This window comes from Sapajus apella, unplaced genomic scaffold (assembly GCF_009761245.1).
Source record: "Sapajus apella isolate SASKATOON/1434 unplaced genomic scaffold, GSC_monkey_1.0 scaffold1, whole genome shotgun sequence".
NCBI classification, from domain to species: Eukaryota; Metazoa; Chordata; class Mammalia; order Primates; family Cebidae; genus Sapajus; species Sapajus apella.
In genome coordinates this window covers 79,529,047-79,550,458 of record NW_022436941.1, presented here as the reverse complement: position 1 = coordinate 79,550,458, position 21,412 = coordinate 79,529,047, and the positions used below count along the sequence as shown (strand labels likewise).

Genomic DNA, 21,412 nt, shown 5'->3' with positions numbered 1-21,412 from the left:
GGGGGGTGGGGGGAAGGGAAGGAAAAGAAAGGAAAAGTATTCAAGGCAGAGAACATAGAAAAATGTGCCCAGATGATGAGCTGGGCTTGTATGAGGAAGCATGATTAACACAGAGAGCAGAGGAGTAGCATGAAATATTCACAGGTGGGTAGTATGAGTGAGCGTTCAGCCTGAGTTGGCAAAGGTGCGGAGGTATAAGTGATGTGCTACAAAGTATATCAACCTGAAAAATGACTCCACCATGAGAAAGTATGGGAGGGAGGGGGTGTGGAGCAGGGAGTATACATATGAAGTCTATATACATAACCAGGTTCCTAACTTATAAATATTTTAAATTCTAGTAAATGGGTTATCTAGCATCCTACTTATTTTTTTTTTTCCTATCCCTTTAAGCATTCTGTTGGTAGACAGATTCTTTGTAAGGGAAATTTTGTAAGGGAAGGTGGGAAAAATATATAAAAGAGAGAGAGGAGTATCTAATTCTCTGGACTGAACATTAGCCTAGAAGTGAAGGGTGCTGGCATTGGAACCAGATTCCCTAGGTTTGTGCCCCACACATCCATTCATTGGCTTGCAATTTTACACAAGATGCTTAAACTTTTTGTTCCTTATTTTACTAAACAGTAAAATGATAACATTAGTCCCATCTCATATGGTTGAATATGTTACAAACATGTAACATTCTTAGAAAAGTTTCTAGTACACAGTAAATGCTAAATAAATGCTAGCTATTGTTATTCCAGTGAGGAAGAAGGAACTCAGACACCCAATACATCAATTTTAGGGTGAGAGAAGGAAGAAGAAACTAGTAAATTTGATTTTCTTGGATGCATTTAGTATTAAATAGTGCTAATCAAACTGTACCACTTTATACCAAGGTGAAGCACAACCTCCCTGGATACATGATTATTTACGAAAAGAAACCCCTTGGTTCTATTAAAACTGAGTTTCTCAACTGTGATGCTATGGACATTTGGGGCCAGAAAATTCTTTGTTGGGAAAGAAAGGCAGATGTCCTGTGTATGGAAGGATATTTAATAGCATCCCTGGCCTCTATCCTATGACATGCCAGTAGCCTCTCCTTCCCTTAGTCATCACAGCCAAAAATGTTTGCAGACCATTTTGTTCCCCAGATGTCACTAGGGAACAAAATCACCCCCAATCAAGAACTACTGTGTTAGAATCCTCAGATGGAAACCCATTGCTTGTGTTTTTCAAACACAAGAGCATGGCCAAAATCAATACTGGTACCCTTAGCCCACACCCACTCAAATAAACCAGACAGCTTTCATCTCTATGCACCTCACTGAGCAGAAACAACCCAGCCTGTATGCCAGTGTCAAAGGCAGGTAGGTGGTGGAGTGCAAAGGCACCAACAGAGAGGAGCAACTGCAAATGTGTTGATGACTTAGCAAGGATTGAATAGTGCTTATTTTCTAAGCAACCACAATGGCCTGAGTAATACCATCATCTTTTTGCTTCTGTAGAATAGGAAAATAAAAATAATAAACGTTTGGCTTTTAGTAGCCATTTTTCCTGAAGAAAGGGTTAATCTGTATTTCATGTGAATCCCTTAGACACTTATTGCTTCTTGCTTTTTCTGGGGTGATTTGCTTTATAAAGCAGCAGGCAGCATGTCAGACAAAAGGACATCATGGCCTGGATGGTCTCTGTAGATGGGAAGCAAGATCTTTCTGGTTGAAGGTGATCTCTCTCTGCCTAGAGAGTTAGTAAAGCTAGAGTTTTTCCCATCATAATTTATCAACTTTAGAAAGATCAATTTCAGCTAAATGGCTATATGTTGTGAGCACCGGGACCACTGAAAGCTGCATACTGACTTGCAGCTACAATGCAGTATGTCTTAGTCATCCTGGGCGGCTATAACAAAATACCATAGACTGGGTGGCTTAAGCAACAGATACGTATTTCTCCCAGTTTGGAGTCTGGGAAGTCCAAGATCAAGGTGTCCGCTGAGTCAGTTCCTGGTGAGAGCTGTCTTCCTGGTTTGCAGAGAAATGCCTTCTTGCATTCTCACATGGTAGAGAGAGAGTAGGAGATTTATGTCTCTACTTATAAAGGCACTAAAACTACAATGGTGTAGGGAGGCAACCCATATGACCTTGTCTAAATCTAATTACATCCCAGAGGCTTGACCTCCATATACCATCACATTATTAGGGCTTCAACATATGAATTTGGGGGAAGATACAAAATTCAGTCCATAGCACAGTGGGTACTCTCCACTAAAATAAATGAAAAAAAAAAAAGAGAGAGAAATATAAAATTATCTCTAAGAAGAAATAATAGTAAATGTAGAAAAAATATAGATTCTGTTCAGCAAAAACAATGTATTCAAAATTCTAAAACTCTAGTGTTTACTGAGATATTTGAAATAACTTTAGTTGGCTACAGGCAAAACAAATGAATTGTGAAATGACAAAACATGATACAGCATTTCTGGAGAATTTGACACAATACACAGAGAAAAGCTGCAGAAAGAATAAATATTCTTTCCTGATTCCAAATGAGAAAAGCTACTGCTCGAAGATAAAATTAAAGACAAGAAAATTGGATATCTGTTGCAGGAAATAAAACTAACATTTTAAATCAGAATATTCAAGTATTCCCCCAACCTTATTATTTTAGGTTGATTTGGTAAAGAAACCCACTGGGCAAATCTTATGCAGGCAGGTAGCTAAATTAAGTGGCCCAAGAGTTCTTTTTTAATTTCTAATTTCTTTGACTTGTAACACAATTAAGAAATTTATAATGAGGTGAATAATAGAATTACTTAGTAGGGCTATTATCATATTTAATTTGTATTTGATTTAAACTTTAACCATTTTGAAAAGTTTTGTGCTGACTAAATTATTGTCTGCTACATGGTGGATGCTCTTTCTTATTTGTCCACCATGATCTGCTTTTATTTGGAATATTATGGTGTTTAATAACACATCTAGCTGTAACCACAGAGCCTGTTACAGCTTTTAATATCAGCAGCATAACTCTCCTGCTCTCTTGACTTAGCATTTCAAAAGTGAGGTTCATAAAAATCCTATTTGTAGAGCAAACATCTCATTCTAATTTCATGTACCAAATTTGGTAGTCATGGCTTTATCTTCAGTGCATTTGCATTAACATAAGATGATAATGTTGTTAGCTTCTCTACCAAATAGCATTCTAGCATAAGCCATCACAAGGGCAAAAGCCCAGCGAAATTCAAGCATGTGACATACCCAGAGAATGCTGATACTCAGTGTAGCTGAAAAACTATGTATGAATGAAAAAGAATATTAAATTCTAGAGTAAAATACTTATTTTGAGTTTGAAGTATTTAATTGTGACCAAAAATTGTTTCTTCTCATATAAAAATAGAAGGACACCCTGGAGAACTGTGGCTGTCCCTGGAAAAGGTACTTTTGACTTCAAAATATCACTGAAGAATTTGTGCCTGAAGCCTCCTTCAGGGCAGACTTTTGATGAAAGAAAAAGGATTTCTGGTTTTGAAAGCTCTTCTTCTTAGGAGAAAAAAAAAATCTTAGCAGAAACACAAACTGATCATTGAATCTTTTTAAAAGTTAGTGCTAGATAGAAAAAGCAATAGAAGAATTTCAGACACTACAGGAAATTCCTCAGATTCAATATTTCCCTCTTACTGACTTTGAAACTTGAAAATGAATGCAGGTTTATGTGTCCCCACCCACCAAGTTCATAAGTTGAAGCCCTAGTCCCTAGTGTGATGATATTTAGAGGTCAAGCCTCTGAGAGGTAATTAGTTTTAAACAAGGTCATGTGGGTGGGCCCCCCACCACTGTGGGATTAGTGCCCTTATATGTATAGACACAAGAGAAATCTCTCTGTACCAGAGAGAGAGATCCCTCACCAGAATTGACTCAGCCATACCTTGATCTTAGAATTCCCAGACTCCAAACTGAAAGAAATAGATGTCTGTTGCTTAAGTCACCCAGTCTATGGTATTTTGTTATAGCAGCCTGTACTAAGACATACTGCAACCTAGTATGCAGCTAGGAGAGCCGATAGTTATATTAACTTTATTATTTACTGTTCTTCCATTTCACATTGTTTGTGGCAGATGAAGCTTGCAGACAGTTGGAGCAATAAAGTAGTCCAGATATTTGTGGTGTTCCTTGAGCCCACAGGCTGGGACAACCACCCAGCAGAAGTGGAACAATAGAGCTGTGGCCCCTCCTACAGAAACTGCTGAAAGCCGGGGAGAAACACTCAGCTTCACCCCTCATCCTTATGATGTCCAGTCTCCTGCCAGTGTCTCCCATCAGAAACCAACTGGCGACACAGCCAGGAAAACACAGACTGCAAGGGTCAGCCTGCTACCATGCAGGACACAGCACTGGGAGGGCAAGAAACATATTCAAGAGCAGGGAGCGAAAGAAACATATTCAAGAGCAAACAGACAAATGACAGGCACATCTTGAAAATAGTAGTCAAGAGATAAAAGTGCTTCTACTGGTACAAAAGTACTCTGTATGCTCTCTCTCTCTCTCTCTCTCTCTCTCTCTCTCTCATATGTGTGTGTGTTTAGAAGTTGTTTTGGTTTCGTTTTAAGATGTGAAGCATACTAGTTAATATGATCTTCTCAAGATGCCTAGTAATATTGCACAGTTCCTTGTAAAGCAGTAATAGAAGGATACATGTATATACTTCAAGAATGGATGGTAATATATACATGAGATAAGTCTTTTAGTTCTTGTATTGCTCTGATGCATCAGTTGTAGCTTGCCCTCTTCGCTTTTTTTTTTTTTTTTTTTTTTTTTTAGGAGTCTTGCTCTGTCACCCAGGGTGGAGTACAGTGGCACAACCTCCACTCACTGCAACCTCCACCTCCGAGGTTCAAGTGATGCTCGTCAGCCTCCCCAGTAACTGGGACTATAGGTGCACACCACCATGCCTAGCAATTTTTTTGTATTTTTAGTAGAAACAGGGTGTTGCCATGTTGGCCAGGCTGGTGTTCAATTCCCGGCCTCAAGTGATCCGCCCACCTCGGCCTCCGAAAGTGCTGGGATTACAGCCTTGAGCCACTGTGCCCAGCCCTTTATTCACTTATTTTAATGGTGCACTTCTGAAATTTGCTACCATCAAAATGGTATAACCATGGCCTTGTCAGCCTCCAAGGAATGTGGTGTGAACATGGATCCTTCTAACCGTACTAAGGCACAGTAAGACCAGGACTTAATTTGAGCAGCTGAACTGAGCATAGGGTTTAATGAACCACTTCTCCACTGTGATAAAGCATACTAGCGAAAGTGCTGTGGTTTGTATGCACAGCCTGCAGCCGAACCCATTACAGGATGCATTATTTGATGGGAGATCTGAAAGACTGAAGAGCAATTACTCTCTACAACCAGGGGCAAATGGCAACTGTGGAGCTTGGCCTTTTCTCATTTCTTGCTTTCCTGAGGCCAGAGTTCTCTACAATGACAAAACCTCTTTGCTCTGGCTCATTTGAAAAACAATGTCATTTTAAAGGTTAGAGTGTGTGTGTTTGTGTGTGTGTGTGTGTGTGTGTGTGTGTGTGTGTGTGTGTGTGTAAGAGAGAGAGAAGGAGGATTTTATAGTGATTTTTATGACAATAAAAAATGCTTTGGAAACATTTAATGGGAGGGGTCACAAAGGCAAATGTAGTGTTGAAAGAAAAAAAGTTAGTTTTAGCTCTTTCAAATCTGTTTTACCAAAAACCAAGGCTTAGAAAAGGGACAACAGTCCTCAGTTAAGTCCATTACTAGGCCCTGAGGATAATCTTTCCTTGCCTTCCTGCATATCATTTTCCTTTCCTCCTCTCTCCCCTCCCTTTTCCCCAAGATATAGATCTAGCTGGGAGCTCTGTATGGCCCCATATGGTTGCTTTGGTGTTGCTTTTCCCAACTTAAGCAGGTATTGGACTCAAAGACAAGCAACGCCAGTGTCTTGTGCACAGTTGAAGGCTTGCTGATATAAGTATATTTGCAAGATCCTGGTGTGGAGCCAGGCTGAAAGCTCCCTGAGATCGGAGACTGTATTTTTTTCTTCACTGCTGTCTCCCTAGCTCCTTGCATAATGCCTCACAGTGCATTTGTTGAAGGGAAATAGAATCAGAGAGTATTTTGGTTCTGTTTCCGTTTTTCCACTTCAACCTTTTCTAATTAAAGGTTTCAAAACAGCAAAGAAAATCACAGTAAGTGTTGTTTAGAGAATGGTTTTGAGATAATATATCAGTACCATGTGAATAATTAATAATAGCAGTTTACCAGTAATATTAATATCTTGTAGTCATGTAGTGGCTCTGCGGTTTTGAAAACTCTTCCATGATCATTTCTCATTTGATCCTCAGGAAATTTTGGCAGGAAAATGTGTAGGCTTGTTCTTCCTCTCATAGAAAAGGAGGCAGAGGTTCAGAAAAGCTGAGAAAATAGTCTTAGTTTTTCTAATTAGGTACAAAAGCTAGAACCCCGGACTTTTGAGCTCCTGCTCCATTGGAAAGGTTGGTATTCCAGTTCTGTCATATATTATCTGAGTGTTTCTAGTAACTTACCCTTATAAGTCTTTACTTTGCAGTTTCTTCATCTGCAAAATGGGGAAAACAATGGTTCCTATCTTAAAGGATTGTTGTAAGAATTAAATGAAATAATAAGGTAAGGCACTTAGCATAGGTCCTGGCACAAAGTAAGGTTTTAATACATGAAGCCACTGTGTTATTACTATTTATTATTACATGTCTGAATTTACATATTATACATATAATCATTATATACTTACGATTATTGCACCACACTGACTCCCACTAGAGTGACCTATATTCCATATGTGGGTTAGAAAGGCTGGGGTCTTCCTCATCTCAGAAGGTGTTCCTTGCTAACTTAACAGGAGACTTAAGGCCTCCCATCTGCCTTTCATGCCGGAGTGTTTCTCACTGCTGCTCCCCAGTGGGTCTTCATGCATGCTGCAGGTTGGGTATCTGCTGTGGTCACAGGGCCTACCACCCTCTCTCATGGACAGGCTGCCTAGTCATTTCAAGCACAGGCCTTCTTTAGCAATTGTATTGTTAAGTTGTTATGGTTTATATATATATATATATATATATATATATATTTTCACACACACACGATAGAACCACAGCTTTTATCCAAATATAAAATAAAGACATGTCAAAGATATTTAACACGGGACTTAAAGACGGAACTAGTAAGATGTTGCACAGGCTCAAGGGAATATTCAGGGAATGCACATATACAGGCAATCAGGAATGCAGAAACAAATTTATCAAGTGACAAAATGGGTTAATATCCATGGAGTGAGAATCAGATGCATTGCACCAAACACAATTTATTGGCATTTCTTTCTACTTGCAAGAACTTGTATTATTATTAGTTTTCTACCATCTACAGAGCTATAAAATAGCTCAAAGATGATGAAAAGCAGAGATAACCTGGAAAGCTGTGCTGAACAGGGCCCCTAGTCATCTTTTCTGCCCACTTTGAAGTCTTTCACAATCTTCCCTGACAGTGAGATCTCAAAAGAGTAGTTGACTGTTGGAGGAAGAGAATGTATCACTATATCCAGTTTACTTATTTCCCTGCCTAGAAAGGAGGCTTCACAGTCCTGGGCTTCAAAAGGCCTGAGCGAGTTTTCTCCTTTTGTTTTCTTCTTCTTTTAATGCCCTCTTCTCCTTTTCCTGAAGATTCCATCTCTAAGTTCCATAAAGTCCACAAACTCATAGTCCCACTCCTTCTCCCTGGAAGTCCCAACTCTCCCACAGGGGAACTTCCTCCTCCTTGGTCCTGTCTTAACATCTCACAAACCTCGGTGTTCAGGCGTTGGATGAATGTGTGTGAAGCTTCTCTTCTCAGCCACCAGGGATACAAAGAGGAAGGAGAAGGCTCTGGTACCTTAGTGACGGCAAGTAGGTACTGGATTCTAAGTTCAGCTTCCCCTTCAGCAAGTCTGATTGCCTTACTATTAACCTAAGAAGGAAGCATATCTTGCCAAAGACCACTAATTCCCTCAGGACAATATAAATCTTGTCTAATTTGTGAAAAGGATATTTCTAATAACATGACTTTGGCCTTGCCCTTGTGAAAGAATAACCCAGACATTTTTGAGCTGAGGAACGTCTTACCCTTTCCTAGGTCAGACTTTCATTTCTCTCCCTTTGTTGTCGAGAAGGGTGATCTTTGCTTCATGTAGTAGTTGTTGCTTTTCTTTCTTGCACAGAAGAAAAGGAATGGCCTGTTGTTTCTACCACAAGTATGGAATTGAATAGAATTTGACATTGTATAAAATCAGAAAGATGAGAAATTATAAGATGGGCATGATGGAAATAGGTCTAAGTTTAGATTTAGACTAATAAGGGAGAATTGGATATAGTGCAAGGTAGTACCAGGACTAGGTGGATCAAGAAAGCTGCTTCTTGAACTCTCAAAAAATGTTCTCAGTACTGGCTCTCTGTGGCAGACTTACCACAGAGAGGTGGATCAAACAGATCCTTCCAGAACATGTAGTTCTGCTTGCTTCCACATGCAGCAGAATGACATTCCTAGATCTATGCAGATTCAAGCATTTTTTGTTTCCCCAGGAGATATATTATTTTCTACTTTAAAAGATAATCAAGCTTATGAATTTCTTACCAAGTTCTACATTCAACACAATGTAGGCACCTCCCTCCCTGTGCAAGCAGACAGCACATTGAAGACAAGCACTCACAGGAGCCTTGGGATATAGACCCTCATGGGCCACTAAGTAGTGGAGCCATCCCAGGCACTTACATCTGGAGTCTCAGCTTTGTCATCACCTAAATGAAGGTGCTAGACTGGAGCCCTTCCAAAGCAGCTTTTCCACGATGTCAAGGTGCTAAGTCACTCCTAAGGTATCCTCGTCCTAACCATCAGTGCTAGATCAGAAAGGAAAATGTTACTTTACCAGACTTAGATTCATGGATAGCCAGTCACACAGATGTCCTTTGCTGACTGTGATGGAGTGAACACTTGCCTTCCCTTACTATGGTCAGTATCTGGGTATAAGAGGTTCTGTGGAAGAAACTGCCAGCAACACATCCTAAAAGGGATGCAGAGGGGCACTGGCATCACATAAGATGGTAATTCATCTTCTCTGTTGCTTGTATTTTATGCTTATGTTCTGAATCAGGCATTTTTGCCATATTCAGTCTATCATTCACTCATTCATTCAATCTCTAATTCTACATTACTCTTTGAGTACCTTCTATGTGCCATATGTTTTGCTGAATGCTGGAGACATTGATGAACAGACAGTTGAGGTGTCTGCCCTTATGGTACCTATAGTCAAGGGGGGGTGTGGGTAAGTGAAAAAGTTATACTGAGTGATGTACAAGGCATATGTGGGCCCGCATGAGTGGAAACTAACCCAGAGGAAGATGTATGCTGAGACCAGATGGAAGAGACTGAGAGGGCCTGACACAGAAGCCATAAATGTGTTTTAGACAGATGGTACATGTGATGGCTACAGGTGATTTCTTGCAAAACAGTGGAAGCTTTAGTGGTGTCCCCGTAAACTGGCTCTTTGAAAAAAGGATGAAATTATTTAATAACCAGTGCTTTTGAGCCTTACTGCCAGCTCCAGAACACTGCTAGACTTTGGGCCCCTTACTAGGACAAATCCTCTCTTAATGTCTTAGTAATTCCCCCAGAGCAGGCTCTGAGACAAGAGTTTGCACACAAGTAGTTTATGTGGGAAGTATAAGAAATATCTGTAGCAGGAGGGTAAGTGGGCTGTGAAAGGTGTGTTTTCAAACCAGCTACCATTATGGATAACCTGTGCTTAATCTTTCTTAAAAATTCTGAGAATCAGTGTGATAACAACCAGAGAAGAAAGAGAGCTGGGGTATTTATACACCAATTCCTGTCAGTCATTGGCTCAGATCGGCTCCTCAGTGTGTTATTTTCCTTTTATATTTTACCTTCCTTAATGGGCGGAGTGACCTTCCGTTGCTTTGGAGAAAGCTATAAAGCATAGGGACGCAGATACTGACAGCTGGAAGGCAGCCAACAAGCACAGAAGTAGTAAGGCCTGGGGGATATAGACAGTGTCTGGTACAAAATATTTCGTACCTAATTATGTATTTGTAATTTGAGTTTTTCTTAAATTGGGTCCTCAATTTTTAATGAATTTTAGACCTCACAAAACCTGAAACCACCTATAGTGATAGCCCTTACTTGCTGAAAATATAGCATGTATGGGAAAATCAAAGAAATTAATAAGCCCGTATCAGAATTGGAGGGAGGACTGAGGGTAGCAAGAGATGAAACTAGAAGCTAGAAAGTTGAAGCTAGAAGCTAGAAAGCTAAGCCAAGCCCTTTGAGGGGCGCTATGTTAAACTGGACTTTTCTAGATTTGGCTGAGATTTGTTGGTCTCTGCCGAACTCAGCTGGGCTCCTTGTGGCATCTCATGTCTGGGACGGGCTGGCAGAACAACCCCTTTCTGGGATGGGCTCTTCCCGAGATGAAGCATAAGAACCCAAGAGGGCTGATGGAACCTCTCCATGCCTCTGATGTCTGTTGATCACAGTGGCACAGGTCAAATCTCCTTATTTTCCATTGGCCAAAGTGATTCACTTGGCCAGATCCAAAGTTAGTAGACCAGGGAAATATAGTTCACCTACAGGGAGAGAAATAATGACTAAGAACTGTAATGCAACCTACTACTGGATTTCCACCAAAACATTAATATAGCGCCTATACATAAATAAACCAGAAAACCTAGAAGAAATGGATAAATTCCTGGAAAGATACAACCCTCCTAGCTTAAATCAGGAAAAATTAGCTACCTTGAACAGACCAATAACAAGCAATGAGATTGAAATGGTAATTTAATAATTATCAACAAAAAAAGTGCAGGACTAAACGAATTCACATCATATTCTACTTGATAGTGCGATAGTGAGATTTCTGATCATTTTTCCTTTAGCTTTTCACTATTGTTAGAATTTGTAATAAGAATGTAGCAATTATACCAAAAAATAAGACCCCTACACTTCTAAATAATAAAATATTATATAAAATATTGAAGAACATTTATTTAAGAATAATCTTTTAAAAATTTTCCTTTCTAATGTGTTATTTATGAGTTAATGTACATATAAAAGGCCTAGCCCCTCAACTTCCTGAAACTACCTATTTGTCTTTATGGCATGTGTAACTAAGCAGACTTTATTATGTGCCTATTTCTGGTTTCTTAGTCTCATTAAATTTTTTTATCGTGTATATATCTTTGTAAATCACCTGCAAATACTTTGTGGTGTTAACTAGGAAATAAAGAAACAGATCATTTAAAAACTAAAAAGAAAAGTAGTTGTAGGGATCATCCCAGTAATACTCAACCCTGATAACATATACAAATCACCCGGAGATTTCCTTTTAATACCTCCGATGAAGACCCTAGAGGTTCCAATTTAATGTTTCTGAATTGGGCTAATTTTTAAAAGCTCTCTGAAGGTTGAAAAAAAATAGAATAAACAAATGATTAAATTCAGTGAAAAAATAACAAAAGGGCCAACTGTGTGTGATGAGCAAAAGCAGGTTGGGAAGTTTCTTTACAAACCTGAAGTAGGCTGTGATACTAAAAAGTCAAAGCTCATAAATATTAAAAAGAATAAGGGAAATGGATGCAGTAGAACAATATTAGCTTCAAGAATTAGAAAGGGACTGTTATTAAGATCTGTTTGAGCTTCACTGAGTGAGGAAGAGTGAGCCCTATTCTCTCTGATACCTCATATTTCCCACATACATGCCAAATCAGACACTAGGAGACAGTTGTTTTTGTGGGTCATTGAGGTGCATTTTGTGGACTGTTTTTCAGAACATAGTGATTATGCAAAAGTCTAGTCTCCATGAGAAGGAGTTGAACTCATAGGAAATTACTTACACACCCTGAATAGCACAGAAGGAATACTAGAAGTATTGTAGAAATGTGGTTTGTTCACTTGTTTATAGCTCTTCAGACTTATTTTATTCTGTGCAGAGTTCAGTTACTTATGTGTAAAATACCATAAAATATCAAAACTCTTTTATCTTGCTGTCTCGTCCCAGCTTTTAAAGAGATTCCACTTTAACATTTGATAAGAACTGAAATGGGGATAAATTATGGTTTCCTCCTCTCTTTCTCTTTGAAGATTATACATAAATGTTGAGAGAAAGCTTGGGGTATTTGTTTTGTTTTGTTTTAGCTAAATGTCAGGTAAATAGCAGGCTCTTTAGAAACTGTGATCTGGTACTGGTAAGGTCTGAGTTAACTGCCATTTGCAGAGTAACCATGGTGACCAGCATATGGCTTCTGATTCCATTAATCTTGTTGAGATTAACAGTAAATCCCAAAGGATCTTTTGCAGTGATTTAGAAATAAATCATCTTTTCACATGTATTTTGTTTGGTGACAGCCACTCTTTTTCAGTGTGCATCTCTACCCAACAAAGAAATAAGACAGTCCCGTTAATGAGGTGATTGGAAATGGGTCCCTCAAATAAGAAATTTCACAAAATACAGACAATGGTGAAAAGGTAAATACATATAAATACCATGTGAAAGGAGGATTTCTTCAACAAACATGTGTCATACCTCTGATAGACACATAAGGGGAGGGTCATTTACTCCCAGTTAAAAATTTACTTATATAGAACCTCAGCCTGGAGATATAGACTGGAAACAAAATTTGAGACTCTTTAATGAAAAAATCCCAATTATTATTTCAATTATAGAAATTAGAAAGGATGAATTAAGCTGGATTTGGGAAGAGGATCAGCTGGCTGCCCAAGAGGAGACTAATAATGTGTTCTGTTTGCAACTTAAAAAGTACAGTGTGGCCCTACCTAAAACCATATTTTGCCTATAACAGCCCCAGATCATGTAAAATAATAGTCTAATTTTACAGATGAAGATACTGAACAATTCAGAATGACTTCCCCGTACTCACCTAGTATTAGAGCATTCTTTCAAACTGGCTAAATAAATTGTTGAGTCTGAGTTGGAAGGGATGAGAACTGAATTAGTATCCCAACGTTTTTTGACTCTAATACCTCTTACAGCTTAGACAAAAAATACAGAACTCTGGGTCCTTCTGAACTCATGGGGCTTATAGTTCTTCATCTCTAAGTTTTTCTGGGTTAAGGGAATACTTTGAGCTCTTATTTCAAACTAGGTCTTTATACATAAAATAAATATCAAGAACACGATAGCATTTTACAAATTCTAAGATGCACCATTTTTCATACTTTAACAACTATGGCTGGGCATGACGGCTCGCACTTGTAATCCCAGCACTTTGGGAGGCCAAGGCAGACAGATCACTTAAGGTCAAGAGTTCAAGACTAGCCTGGCCAACATGGAGAAATCCTGTTTCTACTAAATATAAAAAATACAAAAATTAGCTGGGTGTGGTGGCATATGCCTGTAATCCTACCTACTAGGGAGGCTCAGGCATGAGAATCACTTGAAACTAGAAGGCGGAGGTTGCAGTGAGCCACTGCACTCCAGTCTGGGCAACAGACCAAGACTCCATCTCAAAAAATAAAATAATCTATGACATTGAGATACGTTTTTTAATCAATGGCTTATTATGATCACTATGCAGCAATACCAAAAGTAGATTTCATTACTTTTACATGTACTAACTTGGTCCTAGCTGCTTATACTGCCAGAGTCATACAGTTATTGGTACATGGATAGAAAGTTACTGTGTATGTAGAAAGAGGTATAAATTTCATATCAGTGACATGAATACTTATTTTGGAGTAATGAACATCATTTTACATTTTCTTGCAAAGCAACAACATAGTGCTCTACAGGACCTAAAAAGGGAAGGTACAAGTAGATCTTGCATGTCAACCTACCATGCACTAAGCAAAGAAACTAAAAGAACAAAAAAAGCTAACTCTTTCAGAATATATGAAAGGAATTTCAAAGCAACAAGAAACTGACATAGTCTCATTTGCTACATCTTTTTGTTCTTGGCCATTGTCAAATAATTTTGATCTTATCATTTATGTTAGGTTTTATGATGGGTGGGAATTCACAAATCAGCCAGCATGGTTCCGATCCCCACTTGCGGATGGTGGGACTGAACCTAAAGCTCCTTTCGCTGTTCTGCTGGTGCAGAACATCAGAAAGTCCAAAGTAGTCAAAGCCAAGCCAAACATTGAACATTTGTAACCCCAATTTCAATCATAAAATTAACCAACTCTAATAGCAAATCAGTCTTTTTTTTCATCTTAGCACAAATGCTCCAGGACCACAATTTTTCTGTTATTAAAAAGAAAACTGGTCTCCTTTGGCTGTCTAAGCTTTCAAAATAATGATGCTTTATAATTCCCTGGTAATTGTATAAAGTAAACATTATACATTATTTCCCTGGCAATTTAGAAAATTTGAAGTTACATGAAAATATTTCTTATATAAAAGCAAATGGAGAAGAGGTTGGATCTCATATAATCATGGCCAAAAAAAAGTATATTCTTCTTGGTCATATATTCTTATAAATTATTGAGGAGTGGGGAATATTGTATATGCATAAATGTATAGCCTATTACAGTAGCCTAAGACCCCATGGATTATTATTATGTAAGCAGAACCAAGATACTCAGATGTGTTTAGGTATAGAAGCAAGCATTCCATTAATTTGGTTAAGGGACATGAATCAGCTAGTGGGTGGTAAGTTATGCACCTTCCCGACCTTCACAAAAGCACACCCTGACTTGAGTTTATACAGTTAGGGGTGCAGTCGGATATACTGGCCCAAGTCAGAAGAGTGCTAAATTTCCTCAATCATTCATTTGTCCTCAAGAAACTCAGAAGCTAGGTCAGTAACACCCAACCCAACTTCTGAGTTAGACAACTCTTTTCTTAGATACTTAGACTACTGTGACACACTCTGGTGGATCCCTTGTCACTAATCTCATTCTGGGTATCCGATTTCTAGCTTTACTACAAGGATTAGCACTTTTTCTGTTAACATAAGGTGCTTCTACCCAGGGCCTGTCCAAGCCCTGGCTTACAAGACCTATAGGAACAAAGAGATCATTTCTTTTAATTACATGAGGAAATTTGATCAGATGTGAGATCCTTCAAAAGAAACTTGTGACTTCCTTTGCAAAAATATATTAGCATTTGTTACTTAAAGTGTTTCCAAGAGTAGGATTTATTTTACACCCTAATTCATTATGAATGCATCATTTTTCATATTCTCCATACATAAGATTAAGTGAGGAAAAAGTATAGAGTTTAGAAGTTCTGTCTTTATTTCTCCAGTCCATAGATACCTGCCAAATCTCACTGTGGCTAAAGGAATATATTATTAAATTAGGTATCAGAATTAGAAAGGTCATATTGTTCTGATAAAATATGCTGTGACTCTGAGATGCCCAGGTGGAATCAAGAATCTATTTCCCCAAATAATTTAATCTCATTTGAAAAGTTAGATGTACTTGGTTCGGGAGAATATGCTGAAATCAAACGCTGTCTGCCTCTTTGCTATTTCCTTTCTTCTCAGGAAGGAGAAACAGTGATCATAGCTCATTGAAAGCTCTCCTGCTGCAGTTTAAAGCTATAATATTTGCTTTTTAATGCTTCTTCAAGTTGAGAAGAGCTCATCACCATTCTCTTTTCAGTGATCCTTCTCTTGACAATTGTTTGTAACACCATTCACAAGCTTTACTTTTTGACATGTTCCAAATCTATTTTTTTTCAAACTTTAATCATTTGTTTACATGTCAACATTTCAATATTTCTTTCCTGACCACCCACTGGGTAATATGTCTTTCCCACCTATATTAGACTGCTCTTAAATAAAAATGAGGCCAATATGAAGGACGAGTGGAAGAACACAGCTTCCTCTGTAACATAGTTATCCTCCAGATAACAATAAATGCACTAGAACTTCACTTTTTGAACCTTTAATGAGTAGTATGGAAGCATGTTTTTAAACTACAGGCTTGAGAGCCATACTTCCAGAACATGATTCTCACATTTGCCACTTTACTGGCTGAGTGATTTTGGGCAATTACTTAACTTCTCTATGCCTCATTTTCCTCAACTGTAAAGTGGGCATAACAATATTCTCCTTAAGTAATTCTAAGGATTAAATTAATGCAACATATATAAAGTGTTTAGAAAAATATCTGTGCTTTTTCTCTGCCTGGCATTGCTGGGCCTGGAGGTCTGTGTCAAGCTGTGGATGAGGGTCTTTCTTCCACAGATGGGGTTTGTTAAAGTTGTTAAGAATAAGGCCTATTAAGAGATACCAAGTGAAATTTAGGAGATGACAAGAGGGTAAAACGGATTACCGTGCTCAAAAAGGCTCAGAGATACAGGATAAAAATAAATACAATACACTGGAATATAGGGTGATAGTCTGTATAACACACAGAGATATCATTTGTCAGAATGCTTATGCCCATATAGAAGGGGATATGGTAGTCTGCACAGCATACGTACATGATACATGAACTGCCAAAATATGGTGTGAAGGTTGGCCTGACAAATTATGCTGCAGCACATTGTACTGGCCTGCCACTGGCCTACAGGCCTACAGTGGGTTTGGCATGGAAGGTCAAGTGGAGATAACCAGAGATTAAAGTGATACAGAAAACACTGATGGTCAGCCTGATGCCTTTACCTGCTATTTGGATGTAGGCCTTGCCAGAACCATCACTGGCAATAAAGTTTTGGGGGCCTTGAAGGGAGCTGTGGATGAAGGCTGTTCTGTCCCTCATAGTACCAGACGATTCCCTGCTTGGGATTCTGAAAGCAGAGAATTTAATACAGAAGTGCATGGGAAACACATCATGGGTCAGAATAAAGCAGATTACATGCTTTACCTACTGGAAGCAGGTGAAGATGCTTACAAGAAATGGTTCTCTCCATACATAAAGAACAGCATAACTTGAGAGCTGATGGAGATGTACAAGAAAACTGAGATTGGCTGGGCATGGTGGCTCACAGTCCCAACATTTTGGGAGGCTAGGCTGGGTGGATTGCTTGACACCAGTAGTTTCACACCAGCCTGGACAACATGGAAAAACCCTGTTTACGCAAAAAAAAAATTATAAAAAGTACCTAGGTGTGGTGGTGTATCTGTCATTCCAGTGACTCAGGGGGCTGAGGTGGGAGGATCGGTTGAGCCAAGATCATGCCACTGCACTCCAGCCTGGGTGACAGAGTGAGACCCTGTCTCAAATAAATAAATAAGACAAAAAACAAAAGTTCATATTGCTATACAAGAGAATCCAAACAAGAAGCCCAGGAAAGAAGTTAAGAAGCAACAGCAAACATTATGGGTGGAACAATCCCAAAATGTCCCGTGCCCAGAAGAAAGATCAGGTAGCTCAAAAGAAGGGAAGCTTCCCCAGAGCTCAGGAGCAGGCTGCTGAGAAATAAAACAAACGATGTTCTGGGAAGATTTTTCAGATAAAGACAATAAACTTACTGGCTAAGCAGGTTAAAAAAAAAATACCTGTAAAAGCAAACTATTACATTTATTATCTAAGTTCCAAAAATCAAAAGTTGGTTATTTTGTGATGATTCATACTGGAGGCTTATTCTAAATTCTAAATATCCTGTTTATAGCAACTTAAAATGTCAGCTCATTGTATTATAATTTTGACATTAATCAACCTGATATTTTTCTTTTATAAAGGCAAGGCAAGAACATATTTACTCTCACGATTCCCTTTTTAAAAATTACCACTTCTCCCAGATTTCCTAAGCCGCATTGCTTTAGCTCTTTAAGTTGTTGGTGTGATAAAAGAAAATAATGTTTTTGTGTGATGGGCTGGAAATAGGTTGGCCAGCCATCTCAGTTTGCCTGAAACTGAGGGGTTTCTCAAGACATGAGACTGTTACTGTTTAAACGGGGAAAGTCTTGGGCAAACCAAGATGGTTGGCTACTCTACTATAAAGGTATTATATAAGGTGGGGGTAAAAGAGGAAAGGAAGATTCAGTAGTAGTAGTAATCTCATCAAATACAAAAGGATTATTAGTACACCTCCACTGTTCCCTTGATTTTTGACTCATGCAATCTCTAATGAGTATCTGAAGGGTAAAATTGCACCAAACTAATCAACTCTAAATGTCAGGCATTTGGACTTCATGTGTTTTTTTTTTCCTTTTGCTATCATCATCATCTGTGGAAAGTATTTCTTCTCCTTCATTTTATGCTGTTCTGCTTCCCTCTGATAATGTTGTACTTGTTCTTTTTCTTTTAGGTCAACTCAAATCAAAACATACTCTTGGGATAATGCCCAGGTGATTCTGGTTGGGAACAAGTGTGACATGGAAGACGAGCGGGTCATCTCAACCGAGCGAGGCCAACATTTAGGAGAACAGCTTGGTAAGAAACAAATTAGCAAGTTAAAAAGAAACAGAATTTGTTTATTATTTGTAACACTATACAGAGTCCCAGCTAATTGTCAGGATGGAGTTAATGAAATATTTGTCAGTCCAACAGTGGAAAGCAGTATATCCTCCCTAAGTGGACAATCTATTTTCTCCCATTTACTATGACATCATGAGAGCTCAAGCACAATTACAGAAGCAAAAATGATACTCAGAATTTTTACAAAGTATTCAAATTCTTCTTCCATGAGAAACACAGGTTATGCCTTGCCCACTATTTTTTTTCCTCTCTCCATACTCCATATTGCATTCATTGAGCTCTTTATTTTATTGTGTGATTATTGTTCTCAAGTTTCCATAGGAGGAGGATAAAGGCACAGAATAGGTCACATCCTGGATTCTGATTCTAGTGACATCATCGATAAGCCATGTTACTGTTACAACCCCCTTTGAGACTTAGTCACCCCATCTCCAGAAGGAGTATCATAGCCCATGCCTACTTAACCAAGTCCTTGTAGATAAGAACAAATGAGATAATAGATATGAGAGAGCTTCAGAAATGGCACAGCCATTTCAAACACAAAACATTGTATCTAAAGAGAAAAATGCTGGCGTTGAGTAGTAGAGATTTAATGCAAAGGAGGGACTGATGATTAACTAATTGATTGAGTCAAGAAATTTTTACTGCACACTCATGTATGCTTTGTATTATGCCAAACATCATGGGGGATACAAAAAAGTGATTCACAGTTCCTAGGCTCAAGTTGCTCCCACTCAAGTGGAGACTGAAGACTGGAGATACACATAAGGAAGCAGAATTACAAGACAGCGAAAACAGGTCAATGAGGAGATGAGCCGCAAGGCAGATGCCGACAGGAAAGCAACAGGGAGACGGAGGCAGACACAGGGAGGAGGAAAACATTTCCAGAAAGAGATGTAGGAGTGGAGTGTGATCGGAGGAAAACAAAGAGCAGTGCAGAGAGGGTCCCCGGGAAGATCAGGTGTGGAAATGAACACCACCAAAGGAAGAGATGAGTGATGAGAGGAGATGGAGGTCATTTGGTTGAAATGGCAAGATACAGCTTTAATGGTCTCTAAAGGAGAGTAGAATTTGCAGCAACAAAGGAGATGAGGCATTATTAGTAAAGGGCACCATGAAGCATGGACATTGAGATGAGCATAAGTTGAGAGGATAGTGAGTAGAAAAGTGAGAACCTCGCATAAAGTTGCAGATGTGAGTTGTGGATTTGGAGAACAACTCCAGTCCTGGAGGTGAAGGAGTTGGAATTATTTTTTGTTGTTATTTATTTGTTCTTTTTTCTTTTTTTTTTTTTTTTTTTGGTAGACCACTGAGAACATTGAGACATTCTTAACAAAGGAAACTTCGACTTTTAATCTTTTTGGCCAGGACCTGCAGTAAGAAATACTTTCAATTTAGCATCCCAGTACATACACGAGTAGAGAGAGAGAATGAAACAAAAGTTTCGCAAAACACATTTTAACTTTACTTGATGAAATTCACTCTGTTTTCTGTCTTAATCTTTCTTCTTTTTTTAGAAACGGTGGTCCCAACCCATCTCCAAAAGCATTATGTGTCTCAATCTATAATTTGAAAATCACTGTTATAAAGGGGATGATTTGGGATTGATCTGCCGGTGTTGTGCAACATGAATCAAAAAAGCAAGGCCCTTTCATTGGGTCAGTCTTCCTCTTGATCATCTCATAACTACATACAGTTCACTCTGAAAGCCTGACCAATTCTCATAAGCTTAATGAGTTCATTAAACTAAAATCTATCCCTGGATGGCCACAAGAACTCCTCTGCCAAATATCTTCGAGCCACCCAGGAGAAAGTTACATGGCTGGTGTACAGTCTCCTGTGGCTACTTTTGAAGTTATCATCTCTGACACAGGGGCTCTTCTTGCCACTCTACCAATTAAACAATGTCTTATGAAGAGTCCAAAAAAATTGAATTAAAATGTTTTCTTAATCCTCTTAGGACCTCAGAAAGATAAGAATGGAGAATAGTAGATCCCCAAAGAAAGAGAGGGAGGAAACCGGGAAGAGGGTTGGCAGGCTGGCTTCCTAAGACGGTCTCTTCCATGTCTTCTTGTGTTTTCTTAACTAGCTGGGTACATGCCAGGATGGGGAAGAAACTGCGACACAGATGTTGGCTGTCTCTATGAATAAAAATGAAAACTGTTTCTTTCAAAATATACATATATCCAAGCCAAGAATTGTTTAATGCCATTGATACATAGGAGGCAGGTAACTGGCTAAATTTTTTACCACTCTAATAAGTTACTGTGATATTGAGAAGACCAGGTTGTGAAAGGGGATGTTAGGATGATGGAAATGTATCAAGAGGGTGACTTTTCTACTGCTCCATCGACTGGCATACACGCAAACCCTGTCCATTCAGTACACAGCTGTAGCAAAGTTCCTGAAACTGTGAGGCAGAATGTTTTATGTTCCTGTTCAAGTTCTTCCAATGGGTTCCTAATTGATTTTTTGCTCTCTATTCAATAAAACGCAGCTGTTGTCATAGCAACCAACACATGTGCATTCTTGGAGAGTCATTTACCTCATTTAATGTGGCTTGTTCTCCTCATGGCTACACATGCTTCTACAAATGATCATGAGAGACCATTTGTATTTAAAAAAAATGCTCTCGCAATTTAAATGTAAAGATTTAAACGTCTTTGCTTTGTTGTTTAATGACTAAAGAATTTTATTCTTCAGAATACCATCACATACACACAAAGGTTCCACATTGTTTTTTAAATGTCATTACACATCTTGGCAGATGGCTCAAAATAACTGGTTTATCGATCTGGTTGCAATTAATTCTCCATTGTGAATTGTTTTATCTGTACAACATTTGCTCATCCTAATGAGGGTCCTTGATGGAACCAAGCTGTAAAGGAGCCCTTTAAAAATTCTTGTATGGCAGCTGTCATTCTCAATCCAGTTTAGTTCACCAAGTACTTATCAAATGTTTACAATATGACTGTTACTGGCAATACAATGACAAATAACCC

The 21,412-nt window shown here is 38.7% G+C and overlaps 1 protein-coding gene across 2 annotated transcripts in view; it reads left to right on the top strand.

The window, feature by feature from the left end:
• RAB3C (RAB3C, member RAS oncogene family) overlaps positions 1–21,412 on the top strand; it is a 269,450-nt gene that overhangs the window by 217,864 nt on the left and 30,174 nt on the right. For both annotated transcript variants that reach the window (XM_032280269.1, XM_032280279.1), the window contains exon 4: positions 18,241–18,365. In XM_032280269.1, the coding sequence (XP_032136160.1) occupies positions 18,241–18,365 (125 nt within the window). The remainder of the gene's footprint in view (positions 1–18,240; positions 18,366–21,412) is intronic.